Raw genomic sequence first — 18,361 nt, forward strand, 5'->3', positions numbered from 1 at the left:
GTATTAAGAGTGTTTTTCGCAATAATGTTTTTTGATTTCTGTTTTATAAATTTTAAAAAAGGACAATTTTTACGCATTGACGTACAGCGCACCCTATTGTTGGGAATAATAATTATAAAAACTCGTCTAGATGAGAATTGTCTTGATTTATAGTCAATGCTAAGAAATTATTACTTGATGCACATTGATGCATTAAAAAAACGTAAAATTTTTATAAATTTTATGGTTCACAAGATGAAAATGTAGTCTGTGTTTAGTAATATACTGTTTTAACGTTTCAATCAACTCTTTTATTTGGATAAGTTGCATTCACAGTAATCAATTATTTTTATTCCATGACTTCTTCACCTTATAACACGTAAGTATTTTGGATGAAAAATTTTTTTTACAAGCTTTCGTTTTTATTGTACGAAAATCATTTTAAATAAATTGTGTGTCGATGAAAATTATCTCTTTTTTGTTTTTTATTATCAATAATAATGCTGAGAAATTTCGCACTCGAAATCAATGATTTGTTCTTTTGCCTGAGTAGCGATCATTTCTTTTAATTATATTATTATTTTAATTTAAAAAAAAAAAAAAAAAATTCTTGTTCTCTTTTAGGTTAGCAGAAAATGACAGTATTAGAAGCTGAAGAAGACACTGATGAACGAACTGCACCTCCGAGGAAAAAGTTTTGTTTGTCCCTATCAGGACGCAGTCGTTCTGTATTAGGAAAAACTAATTCTGAGCCCCCTCGTGCCACTGTCGGAGGGGGCGTCTTGGATCGACAATCCATTTCGTTCGGTAAGATTTTATTTATTTGAATTTATAAATTACTTTTTTTTGTTCTTTTTCAATAATGAAAATAAATTTAAAAATTAACTTTTTTTGTAAATGGAGGAAAATTAAATTAGAAATTTCTTTAAAAGGTACGAGCAAAATGTTGAATGGCTGCAGAAATCAATCGAGTAGTCATCCAACAACTAATTACGATATAATGGGTCCTGGTTCCGATGGTTTAAGGATAGCAACATTATGCAATTTGGGGAATACCTGTTTTTTAAATAGCGTTCTTTATACTTTACGTTTTACTCCTTCATTTTTGCATAATTTGCATCATCTTGCAATTGATTTATCGAGTCTAAATGACAAACATCTACAAACAAAGGTTTGTTCTATTTGCGAATTTTTTTTTTGTTTTAGATTATTTTCTTAATTTTTGATAAAAAAAATTTTTGATATTTATAAATTGGAAAATTTTCACAGATGAAATCATCATCGTTGGGAAGAACTGGAGTTTCCTTATCGGCAAGTGGAAATCGTAGTATGAGCAGCAAGGATTTATTAGCGCTGGCAGGCCCAACTCATGAATATAATAAACCAAGAATTCAAGTGGCCACGGAAAAATTACACGAACTTTTCATAGCACTACGAGAATTGGAAGTAAAAGAAAATAATGAACCTTTTCAACCTGGCGCTTTTTTACAAGCATTAAGGTTTGTATTTTTTTTTTTTATTTTTAAAATTGTTTGTAGAAAAACTAAAATTTTGCCTTTTTTTTAACAGGGAAGTGAATACAATTTTTGAAGGTAATCAACAGCAAGATGCACACGAACTTTTGGTATGTTTACTAGACAATATAAGAGAGACATTTCAATTGTTAGTTAGACATCGTGAAAGTCAATTTGGACAGACAAATGGTGCAGATTTTTCCATTGAACGTGCAATTGATTCACAATCCGATAGTATAACATCGAGTAAACGTCGAACAAAATCATGGAAAAAGGTATTACAAAAAGGCAGTACAATTGGTGTAATACAAAATTTAAATGGAATTCAATCCCCTTCTGTTTCGTCATCGTCATCATCGAAACCAGCGGAAAATGGTTATTCTGAATTTACGGAGACTAATGGCGATTTAAATTCTCAACAGCACATTAAACACGAGAGTAGAAAATGTTTTATTTCGGAGGATTTTGAAGGCGTGAGTTTACTTCGAACAACATGCCTCGAGTGCGAGCAAGTCACTGAGAGAAAGGAAATATTCTGCGATATTTGTGTACCTATTGATATCGATCGTTCCAATGATGACGGTGAGTATTCATAGTAAAATTAAATTTTACTCTTGAAATATTTATTGAAATATGTATTTTTTTTTTAGACGATGACAAAAAGAAGGATAAAATTAGTAGCAGTGAGGTTTATAGAAGAGCGGTTGTAACCAGTGAGTTACTTTGCGAGAGAGATAAATATTGGTGTGAACATTGTCTTCGACTTAATGAAGCTCGACGGGCTGTTTGCTTTCCTTCTCTACCTCGGCTTTTGATATTGCAACTAAAGAGATTTTCTACAGCAGCTGGGTAATTAAAAATAAATTAATTTTTTTACTTTTATAAAATTAAAATGTAGTCTTATATGTAAATTTTATAAAAGTAAATCAAATTTAATAGTAAGAGAAAATTAAAAATAAAATTAATTTACAAAAATAGATCAATGGAAAAGATCAACAATTATATGCCAACGCCATTGGATCTTGAATGTTTTTGCGAGGAGTGCTATAGTGAACAATCGTCACAAAGAAGTGGCACTGGTGGCACAATTCATAGTGAATCGCGTCATTTATATCAACTTTATTCAGTGATAATGCATCAGGGTGCAACAATGACTGCCGGTCATTATGTTGCATATTCACGTTTACCTGATGAATCACAAGAATATTGTCGTTGTAATCGCGATGTTAAACGGCCAAATCAACAATCGCAACACAGTACGAGCAATTCAAAAAATCAATCACTTATTTCCAAATATTTTAGTAGAAGTAAACCGAACATTAATGAAAGTAAAGAGACATCATCAATGAAGGGAGGTTGTCGTAGTGCAGAATGTTGTGGTATTCGACATAATGGTAAATCCCTTGGACCTGGTATGTGGTTGGAATGTGACGATGAAACAGTGCGCGTTATTCAAGTGCAAGAGCTACAGGATAAACTTGCACACAATCCACGAAATTCAGCCACACCCTATCTTCTCTTCTATGTGAAAACCACAACGACGTAAGCATTCCAAACGTCTAAAAAAACAAAATTTGTAATTTCTCCCATTTTATCAAAACAAATTTTAAATAGCTTTTCTTTTTGTCGAGCTTGATTATCAAAGAATTTTCAAAATCGATTTTTATTTTTACATTAAAAAAATATATATCTATTTATTGACGTAATTGTTATCACTGTTTTCAGTTATCAATTATTTATTTATTATTTATTAATTATTATCAATTTATGATGATGATTTTTATTTAATATTCTAATTTATTTTTTTTTAATTTCAAAGATATTCAAAGCTCGATGAATTTTATATAAAGAAACAAAAAAAAAAATATCTCTTATATGTGTCACAGAGATCAATGTTGTAAAATTAGTTTGATTGTCAAATTTCCAGTATGGGATTATTACGGCATGAATTGTTAAAATGCAATTTAAAAAGAAACATTTCTGTCGCTATAATTTTTGTCCCAATTTTAAAAAATTGTAGAAATAAACAATTTAAATGTTGCTCCAAATATAGGATATTTTTTTCTTTTTTTTTTTAATAATCTAAACTTCCAAGATAATCAAGAGGAGATAATGCAGGGAAAATATATATGATGATTTTAGATTCTGAATACAGATTCCATTATTACAAAAAGAAAACTAAATTTCGAATCACAGTATTAAATTATTTAAATGATAACTTAGGGGAAAAAAAAAATTCTATGTTTAGAATGCAAAAATGGAATGTAGTTATTAAGTGCAGGGCTACTTTTTTTTAAAAAAGATTTTGAGATTTATTTTTTAAATGAGAAATGAATTAAAATACACGTGGAAACTGAATAATTGTCTCAAAATAATAAATTAATCAAATGCTATTAAAAATCATGAGTAAAGTCAAAAATTATTTTCTAAGAAATATTACTAAAAAATAGTTTGTGGGTAGTGTTTGCATTTTTCTTTTCCATTTTTTATCTCCATAATTATTAAATTATGGAAGATATTGCTAATTTTTATGACTAAAGCTTCTTGTAAATATATGCACATTTTTTAAATTGATTTTTTTGAAAATTAATTAATTAATTGAATGATTTAAAAAAAAAAATATATATATATAACAGTGATAATTATATCAAATATAATTGTAGCCCTGTGAAATAATTAAAAAATTAAATGTTTAATCGCCGAATTAATTCGTGGACTGTATTTGCGCAATTCTAATATTATTATAAAACAAAACAAAAAAAAAAATATATATAATCTTCTCATTTTGAATCTCATTTCTCTCAGTAGTAGGAAACAGTGAATTAATTTATTTTCGATGCCTAAGCAAATTTGGGTGATTTTTAAAGTAAAATAAAAATTATTTAACTCTAGATATTTGGTTTTCTATTTAATTGTTCCTTGATTTATGTTGATTATTTAAAAAATCTCACCTATTTCATTTTTTTTATTAACAAAAAAGTATGGTGAAAATTATTTTTTTATTTCTTTATTTTCGTGATAAAAATTGAGAATTTTTGATGTATCGATTGGAATATTTGTATTAAGTATATATATATATATATGATCATTAAGTTAGTAGCTATTAGAATTAAATTACAGTTTATTACTTTTTCTGTAAGTAAAGGAAACTCGAATTTTTTTTTCATATTTGTTTATTATTTGAATTAATAAAAATTGAATTTTTTTCAGGAGAAATAAGGAAAAGAAAAATGAAATTAACAAAGTGATTTAATCTAATTTATCATTGAATTTATTATTTCTTTTTCAGATGTAAATAATGGTTTTGGAAGATGATTATAAATGTATAATGGATTCACCGTGGTATTTGTTAACTTATTACTTATGGTATTGTGTACAACTATATCCATATATCGATTATTTCGATACGGGTCAGTAGTAGACATGAATTCTCACTCCAACACGTCGTGTAGTCTCTTTTAACTGTCGGACGTGTTAGTACATTTATATACATATATATTATATATTTTTTCATATATTTCCAATATAAATTTCAGATTTTGGAAAATGAACAATTCATCTTGATTTTTTCATAAAGGTATTGTGAATTTTTTTAAAATTAATTTTGTGAAATTATAATTTTTTTAAATTAATAGTTTCTTACTTTTAAGCCGGTTGTTCATAAGCGGAAGTATTTCCTTTGATCGATTTCTTCTTTATAAGAACTACATAATTTCAGTTCCTATATACGCTTTTATTTTCATTGAAAAAAAAAATTAATTTTCGTTTTCATTTCATTTTTCAATTAAAAATTATGTGGATTGTGAATATAATTTTTTTTTAAAATCATAATTATATGTTTAAGAAAAAGGGGTTGGTTTTACTTTACTGAAGGTCGAAGTCACTTCAAGGTTCTATGGTGAAAAAAAAATTCAATAATTGACTATTTTCCTTCACTCAAGTAATAATATTTTATTGTTTAAAAATATTTTTTTTTTGTTTGTTTTTTCTGTTAAGGGCAATTTGATTATTTTTTTTATACGATCATTCTTCTTCCTGTGTGTTACTGTTCCTATTTGGAAAAATAATTATTATTTAAATTATTTATTTTAAAAATTAGTGTTTTTTTTGAATATTTAAATATTAAATATTTAAAAAATTGTTATTGGATTTTTCAATTTTTTTTCGATATTAATTAAAATAAAATGAAATTTGTTTTACATAATTTTTGGAGTAACTTAACATCTGATGTGATAGTTAAACTTTATCACCATTTTAAATTTATATGGTGAGTAAAATCAAGTTTTACTTATTCATTGTTTATTTTCTGTTTTATTACTCACGATCAATAAATGTGTTATAGGGACATATCACGTTCATATACACTCACTGCCATTTTTAGTGTATAATTATTTTAATAAACCATGTCAGTGCAGTTATTTTTATTTTTCTCTAAATGAAAAATAATAAAATTTGTTTTTTTGTTTTCAATTAATTATTTCATTATTGTATTTTTACTAATATAATGTAATAAACATACAATATGATTTAATTACATTAATAAATAATTCAACTACTATATTTTCTTAATTATTTTTTCAAATTATATTAAATTAAAAAAAAAAAAAATTTACTAAAATTATAGTTGTTAAATTATTTATTGAATTAAAAACTTATTGAATTTTTTTTATATTTAATATTGTTTCACTTTTTCAGGGACTCGGACAATTTTTGAAAAAAAAAAAACTATGACTCAATATCAACAGGTTTCAGTGGATCTGCTAAACATGGTGTTTACTGCCTGCACATATTTGGCACTAGCAGGGGTAGCATGGATTTTTTTGAGGCTTCTTCAGGCTTGCTTTTGGCTTCCTAAACATCTGAAAAAACAAAATAATGTTCAACAAATGCTCCAAGACAAAGTAATCTTCATGAATTTTTGTTTAAAAAAAAAATTAATTCAAATTAAATGTAAATAAAATTTTTAATTTTATAAATTTGAATTTTTTTTTTTTTACAGGTGGATAGTTATGAAAAATATGTCATGGAGTGTGAGGAAAAGGAGAAATTAATGGGCACCGAGGGTAATGTGGAAAAATCGTGTGAAAAATCATCTGAAAATCCCGATGGAAATTCAAATCAAGAGAATCCTGAAGGTGAGAAACTCGATGAGAAAACAATGGCCGAAAGATGGAAGGAGAGACGAGAGTGTCTTGAAATGTTGAAACGTGAATTGAAAAGGGTTCAAGAAGGTGGCGATCCTTATGATTGGGATCATTTGCTCGATGACACTGATGATGAGGAGAAAAAAGAAACAAACAACACTGAAACGAAAAACGATGAAGAAGCAAGTATTGAAAATTTAAAAAAAGATGAAGAAATTCTCCCTGTTGAGGAGAAGAAAGAAAAATAGAAAAAAAAGTAACAAAGGTCTGTAAACTTCTGTGATTTTAATTCTATTTTGAAACAAGCAGAAAATTGCGATAAAATTATCCAGAAGTTGAAATTTAATCAAAAAATTAAATTTACCAAAAAGAAAGAGAAATGAAAAATATTTCTCACAGTGCCTAAGTCTTGCGATTTTAATTTTTTTTTTTAATTATCTTGAAAATAATTTGAAAAACAAATTTTTTCACTTTATTGAAGAAATTTAATATTTCTTTCAACTATTATAAAGCAAACAGTGATAAAAACAAAAAGTACAAAAGTTCAAGTATTGTAAAATATATAGTATCTCTTTACATTTAAACAACGAATTCAATCAACAAAAATTAATTAACGAATTCGATGACATAACTTAACATTCAAATTGTTTTTTCTTTTAATTTTTAAAATTAATCTAAAGGCTCATAAAATATTTTTTAATTTTTTAACGTAAAATCTTTATCATTAGTATTTAAAGGATTAAAATTAAAATCAAAAGCTAATTAGCTTAGAAATTAAATATAATTTATTTTTAATTTATTAGCAAAACAATCTATAAATAATTTATAATAATAATTAATAAATAAATAATTATTTATTAGTTATTGATTATTATTGGCAACTTATTATTAGATAAATATTAATTTTTAGCAACTTAATAAATAATTATTAATATTAATGATGGAAAATTTTTCTAAGCACAGATTTTTCTGCCAATATATGTAACAAATTAATATTAGATATATTTAATTCGAATATGTTATGTGGAGAAATTAATTTTCGAATCTTGGAGTTCAATGCGCATTTCACTACAAGTGCCTTTCCACATATAATAATTATTTAAATGAGAAACAAAAATAATAATAATAATAATAAGTGCACCTTGTGAAATATTATGGGTGTTCTTTTAAGCACGTGATATGAATAGATTTTAGATGAGCCTAAAAAAAAAAAGTATTAATTGAAAGTATACGTTTGTACAGTAAACAATCATTACGATAGTCTTCAATTGGAAAAAAAAAGAAATCAATTTAACGTCTTCGGTTAATACTCTATTTTTATAGAAAAATTATCATCTTCAGAATTTTTATTGTAAAACGTTATTTGCAGCAGTGCTGCATTCATATAGAATTTGTAGATTTAACTACATACATAGAAACATTTTATTTATGACAGATATATTTATTTCTTCATAGCAGATAAATTTATTTATTAAAACAAATATAAATATATTTATGTCCTTAGAATTTATTCATAATAATAATAATATTCTTATTGTAATCATTGAAATATGAGACAAAATTTTAAATTTATTCCCAAAACAATTTTTCTTATTGAAAATAATTATTAAAACATTGTTTTTTTTTCCATTTTTGATAAATTTTAATTATTTATTATTTCTCCGATTAAAAATAATAATAATTTACTTTGAATCATTAATATGCTCAAGAAAAAAAGAAAATCAAATATGTTTTTGATACCAAAATTTTTAAAATTTAAATTGCAGTGTTATTAATTAAACTTCAATTAAAATTAGAATTAATTAAACTTTAATTAAAATTAAAATTAATTAAACTTTAATTAAAATTTTTAATTTTATTTTAATATAAATAGTATTTTGATAAAGAACGTGTCTATTTATAAATAATTAGAGTAGTACTAGTCGATCTAGTATATATTAAACATATTGATCTGTTTCTTAAATTAAAAAAAAAATTTATTATTTAGAATCTAGATTATTATTAAAGAAACACAAGTATAAAATGAAAAAGAGTAATTTTTGCAAACAACTATTTAAATATTTTAGAATGTAGGAATTAATTATTAATATTTCATGCAGACAGATTTTGTTTTACAAAACTTTGAATTGTAATTGATCGTTGTTTTATAAATATAAATATATGAAAAAATATTTCACTGTTTCTTTTTTTTCTTTCAGGTATTATTTCGTTTTATGTTAGAAGCAAAAAATGGTAATATAATTTAAATTATTTATTTATAATGATAATTATTAAATTAATTATTTAAAAGTATCAATTCAAATTAACAAAAATTTCCCGCCATAATTTAAAAAAAAAATCCATATTCCCTCATTTATCGACAATATTTTTATAATTACAATTATTTGATAATGGAGAAAACTTTTATTAATAATTAAATAAATGTTTAGAACAATATAAAAAAAGAAAGTTCAATAAATTTTTTAAATATAAATAATTAAATATCTATTTTCAAAATTAGTTGTCCAGTAAGTGGCGCCATCTGCGCACATAATTTACTGTTTCATTTAGGATTGTTAACGCTTCTAAAGATATATTTTTAAATTAATAAAATGATCATTAAATTCAACAATAAATTTATTTATTTTTATTAAATAAATGTTTTTCGATTTTCGTCAAAAAAAAAAAAACAATAAAAATGTGCGCAGAAATTACTGAATATTTGATGTTTGCTTCTGATTGGTTCATTCAAAAAAAAAAAGTTCTTACAGAGCATGCGCACATTAGGTGGGAAAAATTTGCCAGAGAAAGTAAAGAAAAACGAACAATGGAACCAAGAAAAGTGTACACAAGTTTTATTTTGCTTATAAAAGTTTATTAAACTGATTAATTGGATCAATTATGATTATTCATATATGAAGTATGTGTGAAATAATGAAATCAACAGTGAGATAGTATTGTTTTTCTGCCGGTACAAAGTTATGTTGTGGAAATTCCAATGGATACCGAGGATGGAGATAGCGATGGATCCACTTGTCACTTAAGAAAATCGGAAAAAATGTGAGTTATTTTGTTTAAAAAAAAAAAAAAATTAATAATAAGTATAAGAATGAATATTTGAGGAGTATTTACTGATTTTCTTATGATATAATAATGTGCCATTGAACCGAAGCGTGACGAAAAATTTGAGGTTAGGTTTTTTTTTGTGCATTTCATTTTTTTTTTACTTATAATAACAAATTCATGTCAATTATAAGAATTTTGTTTGAAAATATTTCTTTTTTCGACGTATAACAATTTGTCAAAATGCCAATTGTTTTAAAATTCGCGTGAACATTACCCAATATTATTTATTAATATCCAAAAGTCAATGATCTTTTGTTTTCAATATGACATTGCCTTTGTTGATATTACTTTCCCTGATTATTATATATATGTGAGATTATTGCACTTTATTATTACACAAGTCACTTGGCAATGTGATTATTTTTTAATCAGTATTTAAATTTCGTTTAAATTTTTAAAAACCTTTTATTTTGAATCTTATATTTATTTTATGATTTTTTGTTTCATTGGTTCATTTATTGTCAAAATTATAGTTAAATATTTTTGATTTTGATATTATAATTATTGTAAAATGAATTTGGTTGCTTAAAATATTTGTAATTTCCAACGTTGGTATATTCCTATTAATAAATATGGTAAATCAATAGTGCAGGAAGACTAACTTCCCTTCCTATATATATGTTACGTCATTTACTGGATGTCCCTTTTGAAAATGGTGTAATGAAATCACGACCACGTCAAGATTCCTTTAACCTTTTATTATGTAATATTTTTATTATTCTGATGAAACTAAAGTCACAATTTTATTAATAGTACCATTTTTTATCAAGAATTTATAATAATATTATATAGATTATAATATAGTAAAAAGAAACCAGTGTTACTGACCGTTGAACTGTGGTCATATATTACGTCATGACTTATAGAGACCCTATACTCAAGCCTTTGTCTCATCTATTTCTATCCATTTGTGACAATAACAGCCCTATTAATGTAAAGAATATACTTAAAATAACTTGGAGACTTTTTACCTTCGAAGGTAAAACCAATATTTACGTCAGACATCATCTAGTCTATACATGAATAATTTCTAAATTATTATTGTTTTGCAAAAAAAAAAAAATAATCTTTTACTATTCGTGTCTTTTATTTAATTCAATAAAAAATTATATTATTCTTTGAGAATATTCTTTAATAATTTCTAAATTATTATTGTTTTGCAAAAAAAAAGAAAAATCTTTTACTATTCGTGTCTTTTATTTAATTCAATAAAATTTGAATTATTTAAAAAAAAAAATTGACAAATTGTTTTCATGTGAAATATGACTTTTTAAATTAAAAATTAATAATGTTTTTGATTATTTAGTTGTGTAAAAAATTCCAATGGTATTATTTTTTTTCTTTTTTTTTTGAGAAAGAAGTGATTAAATTTTTTGAAAAATACATAAAAATTCTACTTGAGAGTAATTTTTTTAAATATTTAAAAACATTTTTTTTTTGTTTGAAACAAACTACACTGAAAAAAAGGTTTGGTATTGACAACCAAACGTTTGGTTATGGTATTTATGCAACCAAATTTTTTTTGTTGAATCAACAAAATTTTGGTTGTCCCAATCAGTTAGGACAACAAAAATTCTTTTTTTTCTAATTTTGGTTGTGTCAAATGAATTTTGATTGAGACAATTAAAATTTTGTTGATTCAACAAAAAAAATTTTTGGTTGCTTAAATACCAACCAAACGTTTGGTTGACGATACCAAATCCTTTTTTCGCAGTGTAGAATGTATGGACATTTTTTTAAAAATGTTTTATAATAGCATTAGAATATATTGAAAATTTATTTATAATATATGCTAATAGAATTGAAGGGTTAAGCTTTTAGAAAATAAACAAGAAAATTCGAGTCAAGGTAAAGCAACTAAGTAACTATTAGGAGCATCGATTTATGTTTCTTTGCGCTATGAAGTTCAGAGTCCCATATGTTATCTTTTTATATATCTTAAGACAGTTAATTCGCGAAGGACCCCAATTATTATTATATATCCTTCACCCGATTTTTTAAGTTCTCTTTATACTATATATATATAGAAAGAATCAGCAGAATTTGACAAAGTAACATTGATTTATAACATTAATTCTCGTCGAATGCAAATTAATTAATTTAATTAAAAAATCAATTTTCCTTGAATTTTATTTTTTTTAAAAGGAGTTAAAAATATTTTTTTTTTTCTTAATTTATTTATTTTACTTGATAGAATTATTTTTTTTTCAAATTAATGTAAAATATTTTTCAGATAAATTTATTCAAATCAAACATATGAATTAATAATAATATTTTTTTCTCAGTGAGATAACTAATTTGCTCGTCCGCATAACTATATATTGTTCTCGGTTATATCAGCGAATAATAATTATAATTTATTCCTGTATGACGAATTGATTTTGTTAAGAAAAATGCAATTTTTTTTCAATTTTTTTTTTGCTAAAATATTTTTTGCAACCAATTTGATTAATTTCTTTAATATTGAATACAAAAAAAAATGGTAATTCTAAAGAAAAATTTATAGAAAAAATTAGTTTCTCCTGAGGAAGAAAATGGTGGAAAAATTCATGATTGAAAAAAAATTTTTATGAAACAAATTGATAATTAGTTTTTGTATATATAGTGTCAAAGAAAATTTTTTTTCTTTTTTCTTGAAATATAATGTGAGAATTTTATTTGTCTTTCTCTCTCTCTCTCGCAACGTTTTATCAGTAGTTTATACACGTGGAAAACCCTCTTACTATCACGCAGGTCCATTTTATCGATCCACAGCAGCAGAGAGTAACAGGAGAACCTGTATATCTTTAGTTTTGCTTCTCTCTCACACTTATAATCCATTTTCTCTCATATTCCTTTCTAGTCTCTCTTTCTCTCTCTCTCACTCTCTTTCTCTTTTTTTTTTTGGTGCTTAAAAGCAACCACTTTAGTGCTTCTCTTGTTGAACTATATACTGCTTCGAAAGAGGCTGCAATCTTGGGCGTTTTATATGAATGTTCTTTCATTGAAATTTTCCTTGAAAAATTCCAAAGAGAGAGAATTGGAGAAAAAAAAATTTTCTCGATAAAAATAAGAACTTCAATAGACTATTTTTATTTACACATATATATATCGATGCATCACTCTAGTGGACATTAAATTTTATATTCATCGTTTTTTTTTTACATACAGCTTATATTCTTTTTCATATTTTTCCTGTTCTTTTATATATATATTTATTTTCTATTGTTCGTTAATTTTTTCTTTTTTCAAATTTTAAAAATACTTAACATTTTTCTAAATCAAATTCTTTTTTTTAAGCAAATTTTTTTCAATTTTTATTTATAAACAAAAAATTTATATAAAATAAATAAATTTATATAAAAATTAAAAAATTTTCAAATATTTTTTAATTTGAAAAGAAAAAAATAAAATATATTTTGTGTATAGAAAAGAAGAGAGAGAGAAAAAAATATTGTCTATTTATATATAATATATATGAGTAAATAATATATATATAGCTTATAAAAATTGTAGTCTACTCTTGCTTTAAAAAGCGCTATATGTGCATTTTCATTTTCAACTACTAATGCCAGAAGAGCCACTGGAGAATCTGCCTTTTCAATCCAAGGCCAAGGTCTGAATCTGCAGTCTAGCGTAGTAAAAAATTCTCTTTAGTATACAAGAAATTGGTTGGAAAATATGTCTTCTCTATTATAATACATCCTCATTTTTAAATCATATTGACATTTGACTTGAAAACACTTTTCTTTCGACATAAATCTTGCGCAGAGAATATTCTTAAATATATATATATATCAAAAAAGAGAGAGAGAGGAAAAAAAATCTTTTTTTTTGTATTTTAAATTAAAATTTTTTTTTATTAAAAATAAAATAATTATAAATAAATATAAACAAAAAAATAATAAAAGAAATTTATAAATAAATTAATAATAATATTTCATTAAAATTTATCTCAGACATTTTGACCTATAGGGCTAAAATTTGGTACATTTCCACGCAGTTGACGTTTTAATTTATTTTTATTTAATTTATTATTATTATTATTATTATTATTATTTATTTATATTATTATTATTATTATTATGCGATTTTTCATTAGCATTATATATATAGTCTTGTTGGAAGAATAAATAGAAGTAAAGTGCGTTGAATATGGCGCAGAATGCATATATATATATAAGTAAAATAAATTCATTTACCCATGACCATACGAGGCGCGAATAGGAAATGTCGGAATCTTAATGCATTCTCAAGTAATATAGCGTGCCATTGAATTTCCTGTTGATTGTATATTTAACGAGATGTTAAACATATTGAGCGTGCAGAAAGTACTTAACATCACATTTGTTATACAACTTGCATATATCCAATTTTTATGTATATATGTATGGCATATATTTATAATATTTGTGTATCTTCCCTTTACAATACGTGATTTCGTGATAAAATTCTATTTCATTTTTTTTTTTCGCTCTTCATTTTTCTATATATTTATCGTCGACAATATTTTATTTTTTTTTTATTAAATTTTCAAATACTAAATTTTTTTTTTCAAATTTTAAATAATAATATTTAATTAGAATAACAGCGTTTTTTGATTTTGTGGCCTTTGGTCCAAAAAAATAAAATAATTTATTTCATATTAAAGATGTGTTTATTATTCTCCAATGTCTAATGCATTTTCGCCATATAACATGGCTCATCAGGACTACAGAAAAAAACATGTGTTTCATTATAATAAATAGGACGATAACAACATTTCCAATAAGAGAAAAAACAATAGACACAGAACTTAACACATTACATTAATAATATTTAATTGAATTATTTGAATTCAAAAATTATTTGTTTCAAGTAAATATTTATTTGATAACAGGGGAACCGATTGTTTAAATTAAATAAATTTTTTTTTTCGCGATAATAGTTTGAAGTGAATTTTTTTGAATTAAGAAAATTAGTGAATAAAATGAAAGTAAATGATTTTCTTGAGTCAATGATACTTTTTTTTTTTTACATGTTTGAAAATTGCCCTAGTTTCCATAAAAATATTTCCGTGCGCGGTCTTGTGTGAGAAAATATTTCGAAAATATTCTTACGTGAAAAATATATGAGATTTTGATGATGACATATGCACTATATACTCGAATAAATGTTAGGTAATCATTTAAGAGGAAGAGAGGCAAGAATTGAACCTTGGCAAAGTATACCAAGTTCCCATTTGCTGATCGAGATCAGTTATTTGTGCGATCGTGTGCCTCGAACTTTTCCCCGTGTTTCGACAAATATATTCTCTCTCTCTCTCACTCAACGAACGACCCAAAAAAAGAAAAAGAAAAAGAAAAAAAAACAAACGAACAAATTATTTCGATTATTATTGTTACCGTATTTTCGAATGAGAAAACAAATTTTCAAAGCGGAAAAATAGCGAACATTTTTGACAATAAAAAAAAAATTATGATTGATAAGAAAGAAAATGAAGAGATGAATTTTCTTTATAATGAAAAAAAATTACGACATCTTCTCATGGGTGTACCGGATGAAAATGATATTTACGAAATTCTTTCCACAATTAGTCGATTATTATTTTATGGCACTATTATCAAGTGGATTAATTTTAATGTTTGGTGCCTTATTGGAAATTGTTCATATAAAAAAAATATTTTTATCAACAATCTTTATTTGTTCAATAGATTTTGTGAAAATTGTTCCGATGTGAAAATTAAACACATATCAATGCAATTCTCTTAAAAATAATAATGAATTAAATTTACAAAAATTTACAAAATTTGAAAAAAAAAAATTTTCCTTAATTTTTCAAAAGGTATCATTCTTTTTTTTCTATATATTGAAATAATAATTTATTTTTCAAGTTTGTGTGCGTATCAAAGAATATAGAATTTGATAATTCTTTCTTTACAGGAAGAATTACAAAAATCTGAATTTGGAAAAATTCTCTAAAATCTTGAGGTAATTTATTGTATATGAAATTAGTATTTTCTGCAAGGAAACTATTTAAAGAAGAATATTTATATATATATATATATATATTATAGTTCGTCTGGGATGTTTCAAAGAAAACGCCATGAGTAAATATTTCTTGAAAGTAGCAATATTTCTGTGGGATATGTGTGTTAGATGTCTGTGACAAAATGTCGACTCTACATTCAAATTAGAAACGAGAAATCTTTTCACAAGATTCTCTCATGAAATTTTCGTTTCGTTAACCTTGTACCTAATTACATATCGAAAAATAGTGAATTTTAGAAAAAAAAAAAAAAAATTAAATTATACTAGAAAAATATTGAATAAACGAACATTATGTTTAAAAATAAATTTTCCAATGTATAAATTTAGAAAGTGAAAAATAAAAATGGCAAATAAGACGAAAATGAATAAAAAATGAAATACACATTAATATATTTGAATTACATTTGAATAGTATAAATAGTATAAATGAAATTGTAATAAATTCCAAATGCGATTAATGCAATTTTTTTTTATCAAGATTTTTTTGAAAATTCCTAGAATTTTATTTAAAAACTGTGATTAAAACAAAAAAAATCCCGAATTTTTGGCACAAGAAAAATTAGTATTGTAATATTATAATTATTATAATAATTATTTTTATTATTATAGTAATAATTATTTTTATTATTATACTAATAATTATTATTAGCCTCTCTCTTTTTCTTTTTCTCTCTCTCTCTCTGCCTGTTTGAAAGTTCCTAAATATTACAAAAAAAATTTAATTTCCTTCGTAACAAAAAATGATTGAAAAATATATTGTTTTATTTCAAATATTTGTATGGAAGAAAAATAATTTTTGATCGAAAGAATATTTTGTTTATTGAAACTTTTTTTTTATAGTATATGTATGTGTAAAAAGAGAGAAAAAAAACTATTCAGTTCAATGTATAGGGCAGTAGAAGAATTCGAAACTCGTAGATCAAAGTCAAAATAATCTTGTTTAATTGCATTTAATTCTATTCATTCAACTATACATAGACGAAATTGGCTTACTGCTGGGAATCATTAATAACGCTATATAGTATATAAAACACTTTATTTTAACAATAGAGCGAGAGAGAATAATTAACGATACTGTCTTTAAAATAATTATATGCCTGAAATAAATGTAATAGAAAAATTATAAAAAATACTCCCATTTATATTTGAAGAAAATAAGTTACAGATTTATTAAAAAAAATACGCATTTTATTTAATCATTAATTTATTGTTTTAATTATCATAATAAAATTTATATTTTTTATTTAACAAATTAGTATAGGTTTAGCTTAAAAAAAACAAATATTTGAATTTTGATTTTTTTTACCGACTGATGGTAAAAATTTTTGAAAAATAAAAATATAAAAAATTACCGGCATAGAAATCTACCTTACCGACTGATGGTAAAACAGTTTTTGTACAATAAAGTATAAAAATGATTGATATAGAAATCTACCTTACCGACTGATGGTAAAACAGATTTCAAAGAAAATATAAATATAAAAAATTACCGATATAGAAATTTACCTTACCGAGTGATGGTAAATTTTTTTTTGGAAAAAAAGCTTAACCATTTTTACCATCAGTCGGCAAGCTAGATTTCTATGTCGGTAATTTTTATATTTCCTGCTTTCAAAAACTGTTTTGCCATCAGTCGGTAAGGTAGATTTCTGTATCGACAATTTTTCTAATTTTTATTTTTTTGAAAAATATTATACCATCGGTCGGTAATGTAGATTTCTGCAGCGGTAATTTTTATATTTTCATTTCAGAAAAAATACTATCAGTCGGTAAGGTAGATTTCTAAGTCGGTAATTTTTTATATTTTCATTTTTCAAAATTTTTTTCCCTTTTTTAAACCATTTATGTATTAATATTTAAAATAATATAAATAAAATAATGCTATTTATTTATAATTATTATTTATATTATTTTTTATTATTTATATTTCTTATTTAACAAATTATTATAGCTTAAGCTTGATAAAAATGAACAAATAATTGAATTTTAATTTTTTTTTTTTATCGTTAATTATTATAATATCTAAAAACGTGATGATTGTCGAGTTATTATTATTTTTTTCAGTGTTGGTCTCTCGCTTGTTTCCATGAAACTACCGCAAATGTGCTCTTAATTTAAATTATAATAGATGTACCACCTGCAGGAACTAAACATGGAACTGTAATAATTATAAATTCCAATTTTCTATAAATATAACACTCGGTATTCGAATTTATATATATGTATATATATACTATTGCATATACACATGTTTGCCTCTTGATCTGTGCGAAAATAAACTTTAAGGTACTAGTTTAAACTCCACATAGTGTACTTTACTGAAGTAGCGAGAGTTATAAATTTAAAATGAAAACTCTGTAATTTTGAGTTTTACTTTGACTCATATTTTGACTAAAATTTTAGAACGTAAAAAATATTTTTATTTATTTAAAAATATTTATGAATAAATTGATAAAAGTTAATAATTTTTTTTTAAAACATTTAATTTGACTCGATTTTAAAATAGTTTAGTTAGTTCAATTTTTGCAAAAAAAAAAAAATGTGTGAATATTCTCTTTGTTGTATATATACTTTAACAAAAGGCGGAAATTGTCTCTGTTGTGAATTCAG

The 18,361-nt window shown here is 24.1% G+C and overlaps 3 protein-coding genes across 6 annotated transcripts in view; all 3 read left to right on the forward strand.

Annotated features, from left to right (window-relative positions):
* The first annotated feature begins 150 nt into the window (after positions 1–150).
* LOC127289933 (ubiquitin carboxyl-terminal hydrolase 1) lies at positions 151–3,543 on the forward strand. Its single transcript, XM_051318219.1, has 7 exons — positions 151–358; positions 604–786; positions 912–1,150; positions 1,249–1,478; positions 1,549–2,075; positions 2,144–2,342; positions 2,472–3,543. Exons 2-7 carry the CDS (start codon positions 615–617, stop codon positions 3,037–3,039), a joined length of 1,935 nt encoding a protein of 644 aa, XP_051174176.1. The 5' UTR covers positions 151–358; positions 604–614; the 3' UTR covers positions 3,040–3,543.
* A 1,233-nt stretch (positions 3,544–4,776) lies between these two features.
* On the forward strand, positions 4,777–8,235 carry LOC127289811 (uncharacterized). Of its 3 annotated transcripts, XM_051317991.1 has the most exons (4): positions 4,777–4,903; positions 5,030–5,070; positions 6,239–6,394; positions 6,493–8,235. In XM_051317991.1, the coding sequence occupies exons 3-4, from the start codon at positions 6,260–6,262 to the stop codon at positions 6,883–6,885; spliced, it is 528 nt and encodes a 175-aa protein (XP_051173948.1). In that variant the 5' UTR covers positions 4,777–4,903; positions 5,030–5,070; positions 6,239–6,259; the 3' UTR covers positions 6,886–8,235. The 3 variants fall into 3 exon arrangements, with proteins under 3 accessions (XP_051173948.1, XP_051173946.1, XP_051173947.1); XM_051317989.1 differs by lacking the exon at positions 4,777–4,903 and having other exon boundaries at positions 4,927–5,070; positions 6,189–6,394; XM_051317990.1 differs by lacking the exon at positions 4,777–4,903 and having other exon boundaries at positions 4,929–5,070.
* Positions 8,236–9,395: 1,160 nt separating this feature from the next.
* The window catches only part of LOC127289896 (uncharacterized), a 37,849-nt gene continuing 28,883 nt past the window's right edge, over positions 9,396–18,361 (forward strand). For both annotated transcript variants that reach the window (XM_051318148.1, XM_051318150.1), the window contains exon 1: positions 9,396–9,676. In XM_051318148.1, the coding sequence (XP_051174105.1) occupies positions 9,615–9,676 (62 nt within the window). In that variant the 5' untranslated portion in view covers positions 9,396–9,614. The remainder of the gene's footprint in view (positions 9,677–18,361) is intronic.

This window comes from Leptopilina boulardi, unplaced genomic scaffold, assembly GCF_019393585.1.
Source record: "Leptopilina boulardi isolate dan_hultmark-lab unplaced genomic scaffold, ZJU_Lbou_2.1 LbouV2_51, whole genome shotgun sequence".
NCBI lineage: Eukaryota > Metazoa > Arthropoda > Insecta > Hymenoptera > Figitidae > Leptopilina > Leptopilina boulardi.

What these genes read in the sequence shown, in the direction of transcription:
- LOC127289933 (XM_051318219.1), top strand. Translation starts at nt 615, where the DNA reads ATGACAGTATTAGAAGCTGAAGAAGACACTGATGAACGAACTGCACCT. An exon ending in GCTTTTTTACAAGCATTAAG is followed by an intron (nt 1,479 to 1,548) that starts GTTTGTATTTTT and finishes TTTTTTTAACAG; the next exon opens with GGAAGTGAATACAATTTTTG. An exon ending in AGATTTTCTACAGCAGCTGG is followed by an intron (nt 2,343 to 2,471) that starts GTAATTAAAAAT and finishes TTACAAAAATAG; the next exon opens with ATCAATGGAAAAGATCAACA.
- LOC127289811 (XM_051317989.1), top strand. Translation starts at nt 6,221, where the DNA reads ATGACTCAATATCAACAGGTTTCAGTGGATCTGCTAAACATGGTGTTT. An exon ending in AACAAATGCTCCAAGACAAA is followed by an intron (nt 6,395 to 6,492) that starts GTAATCTTCATG and finishes TTTTTTTTACAG; the next exon opens with GTGGATAGTTATGAAAAATA.